Source organism: Saprolegnia parasitica (genome assembly GCF_000151545.1).
Source record: "Saprolegnia parasitica CBS 223.65 unplaced genomic scaffold supercont2.47, whole genome shotgun sequence".
Classification (NCBI taxonomy): Eukaryota; Oomycota; class Saprolegniomycetes; order Saprolegniales; family Saprolegniaceae; genus Saprolegnia; species Saprolegnia parasitica.
This window is the reverse complement of record NW_012156441.1, coordinates 252,718-255,921: the sequence shown is the minus strand read 5'-3', so window position 1 is coordinate 255,921 and position 3,204 is coordinate 252,718. Positions and strand designations below refer to the sequence as shown.

At 55.2% G+C, this 3,204-nt stretch overlaps 2 protein-coding genes across 2 annotated transcripts; both read right to left on the bottom strand.

The window, feature by feature from the left end:
• Positions 1–145: 145 nt before the first annotated feature.
• SPRG_09295 (hypothetical protein) lies at positions 146–1,072 on the bottom strand (the record flags this gene model as incomplete). The annotated part of the gene is made up of 5 exons (XM_012348825.1): positions 146–148; positions 211–578; positions 623–664; positions 715–947; positions 999–1,072. The coding sequence occupies 5 exons, from the start codon at positions 1,070–1,072 to the stop codon at positions 146–148; spliced, it is 720 nt and encodes a 239-aa protein (XP_012204215.1).
• A 361-nt stretch (positions 1,073–1,433) lies between these two features.
• On the bottom strand, positions 1,434–2,069 carry SPRG_09294 (hypothetical protein; the record flags this gene model as incomplete). Its single annotated transcript, XM_012348824.1, has 3 exons — positions 1,774–2,069; positions 1,655–1,720; positions 1,434–1,608 (listed from the first exon to the last, which is right to left on the bottom strand). Exons 1-3 carry the CDS (start codon positions 2,037–2,039, stop codon positions 1,434–1,436), a joined length of 507 nt encoding a protein of 168 aa, XP_012204214.1. The 5' UTR covers positions 2,040–2,069.
• Positions 2,070–3,204: the final 1,135 nt, after the last annotated feature.

Genomic DNA, 3,204 nt, shown 5'->3' with positions numbered 1-3,204 from the left:
CATCGCGCCGACAAGATGCCAGAATGCTGCGGAGGTCGCCACGGTCCATGAACTCGACAATGCACTCGATCTCGATCGGGCGGCGCCAGCTGACGCCGACAAACTTGACGATGAACGGCGAGTCCATCCTATTTCATCCATCAGTCTACTCCGTGCGTCTCTCGACGCGTACTGGATCATGAGCTTGATCTCTTCGATAAACTTTTGCACCGACTCGACGTGCGTGTCCTTGAGTCGCTTGATCGCGACCTTGTCGTTGCCGTAATGACCGAGCCAGACCTCGCCAAAGGCGCCAGCCGCCAGCGGCTTGGTGGCTGTGACCTTGAGGTCCGCGAGGTCGAGCTTGTGCATGCGCAGCTCTTCGATATTAATAAGGCCGTTCTCGGCCAGCTCGAGCGACGACTCGAGGGTTTGGAAGCCCGTGCCGTTTGCCCGGCGGAGGCGGCCGCCCGTGACCTCGCTTTGGAACGCGAGGAGGTCGGCCGCCGCCGTCTTCTTGCGGCGAATGAGCACTGCGATGAGCAATATCGCAATGATGGCAACGCCGCCAATCGCACACCCGATGATGAGCCCCGTGTCTACTTTTCATAAGACAACTTGTCCACAATGCAACCGTGTCTACCATTTCTGGACACGATAATGGGCGTGGGCGGTGGCAGTGCGTCTACGCGCATCATCAGCGAATCATAGCATGTCGCAATCTGCTTGTCGTACCTGGTACCACACAGACGTAAAAGGTGTGCGGCGACTTGCCGGCCCAGAGCGGTCGCACCGAGCCTTTCAGCGCGGCGCAGGCAGCGGCGTTCACGGAGAAGCCCGTGTCGAACCGAAAGCCTGTGGACTCGACCGTGCTGGGCTCGGTCTCGTTGGCGTTGGGCAGCGCGTTGAGCGCTTCGTACGTCTCGTTGTTGATGCTGAATTCTTGAATCGCACACCCCAAGCACGAGCTACAGCACGCAGCGATGAGCCAGCTTGACATGTGCGATGATAGGTCGCACAAGAACGCGATCGTTTTCGAGAGCCGAATGTTGACGATCGATGTGATCGGGTTCGAACTCAGTTGCCTGAACATTTACATATTCGGTCAGCCTTTTGCGAGAGCAGGAAATTCGGTTGTGTACAAATATTGCATCGTGGTCCAGTCTTGGTCGGCCACACGCGTGTACAAGTTGTCCCGCACGTTCCTACTTCGATATTTAGCGCCATGCAAAATACCAAAAATCATCAAAATCATCAAACGACGTACAAAAACGTGAGGTTGGCCGGCAGGTAGTTGAAGTCGGAGAGCGTATTGTTCTGGATAGCCCTACGTACCATCAGGTGAGCCCATCGATGCAATCCATCATGATCGAGTACAGGTTGATGGTGGTGGATGGCAGGCCCTTGGGAATTGTCTGCAGATTGTTCTTGCGCAAGGTACTTAACACAGCTTGTCAATCCTGGTCCAGGATGAGGCGATCGGCGTACATGGTCCGAAGGTGGTCGGGCCACTGAAACGTCGCGGGGAAAATCTCCAAGTTGGAGTCGAGGACGCCCAGTGACACAAGCGTCGACGGGAACTGCGTCTTGAGCTGCGTAAAGTCGATGCGCGAGATGTTTTGGATTTGCCTACGATCAGAACTTAGCCCATGCGACGACTCTCAAGAGAGCGTACAGCGCCTTGAGCGACGCCGGAAATCTCATGTCCTTCATGACCAGCGACGTCTTGTTGCCAATCTTCCTATACCATCGTCGCACATCGTGAGTCGCCGCATCCTGGCACACGGCGAATACATGTTGACGATGGTCGACGATGAGAGGTCGCCAACCGCGTTGAAGAAGGGCAGCGTCTTGGTCTCTTGGTCGAGTGTGATGTTGTTGACGACGGTGCAGTCGGTCGAGTTGATGATGCACGATCGGCCGACGATCGGGCACGCGGCGTCGGCCGTGTACACGAGCAGGTCGGGCGGGTACGAGCTGTAGAGGCAGGCGACCGCCGCCATCGCCACCGGCGCCATGAGCAGCAGCAGCAGCATGAGCCGCAGGAGTCGGTCGGCCATGATGCTCCAAGTGCGCAAGTGGGCTGCGTCTGGCACCAGAAAGGCAGTGCATCGAACCCCACGTGGCGCGTTCGTTGCGCTGTCCCACTCTCCTTCAAACCATGCGATTGGTTGCGTGTCGCATACATGATTATTTAAATAATTTGGTGTTTGTATGGGATGCTGTATTTTTATTGCTTTTGGCAATGGAGCGATTCCGTACTTGCACAGCAAAGACGATTGTATTACAAGAGTTTGCAGTTTATGATAGCATCACTCTTGTTTTGACACGCTACCCGATACGTAACAAGGGAGTATGCCTCTATTTGCGACCGGCCAGCACCGGCGCGGCCACATGAACGGCTGTGAGCAACCGCTCTTGGTGCAAAACAACGAACGCCCAAGTCCATAAGCTTGTGTGCAACTAAAGACGAGGAAGGTTGGATCTCAATGCATCTACCGGTACTATAGTACAGTGAAATATGAGGGTCGAGTACGTATTGGAACCTGAAGCGATGGGAGTGGGAGGTTGACGTCGAACGATTCGAAGCCAGAGCAGAAAGCGCTCATCAAATGAACCAATCTCTTCAAGAAGCCATCTTGCTCCTACTACCGGTACGGTACGTGCATGGAACGGTGCGAGCATGACGAGCCGCGCGGCGTTGCAGCCGCCACGTTACAGCGCCCAAGATGAGAATGAGAACAGTAATTGGAGTAATTGGCGCCAACCCACCGGCTGCTCCCTCTACTATCGATTGCTGTACCTGTGCACCAGCGCTCGCTCACGTTGTAGAGATTAGGATGATTGACCATAATCCGAATGTGTGCATCCCAGCAACGATGGCGGCGCGTTCATTGACGCCAAAATGGGTGAGGGGTCGCAGCGCTCAAGACAGTGTATTTTACAGTGTTTGGCACCCTGCCAGTGGATTCACTCTTGTTTTCCGACAGCCCTGCGCGTTCCGTGGGCGTCGACCACGGCATTCGCTACATGTACAATTTATGTACATCATCACGGAAAAGACGATATTAACTATTAATACGTCGACGGCCGGTCCTCGGGGCATTCCCTCGTTGCACAGCGTGGAGGCCCAAGATTGCACTTGGTCGAACCGTCGCGATCTTGTACGGATAACGCGTTTCTTATCCGACGGCGACGGCCGCGCTCGCACGATGGACGAGGTCG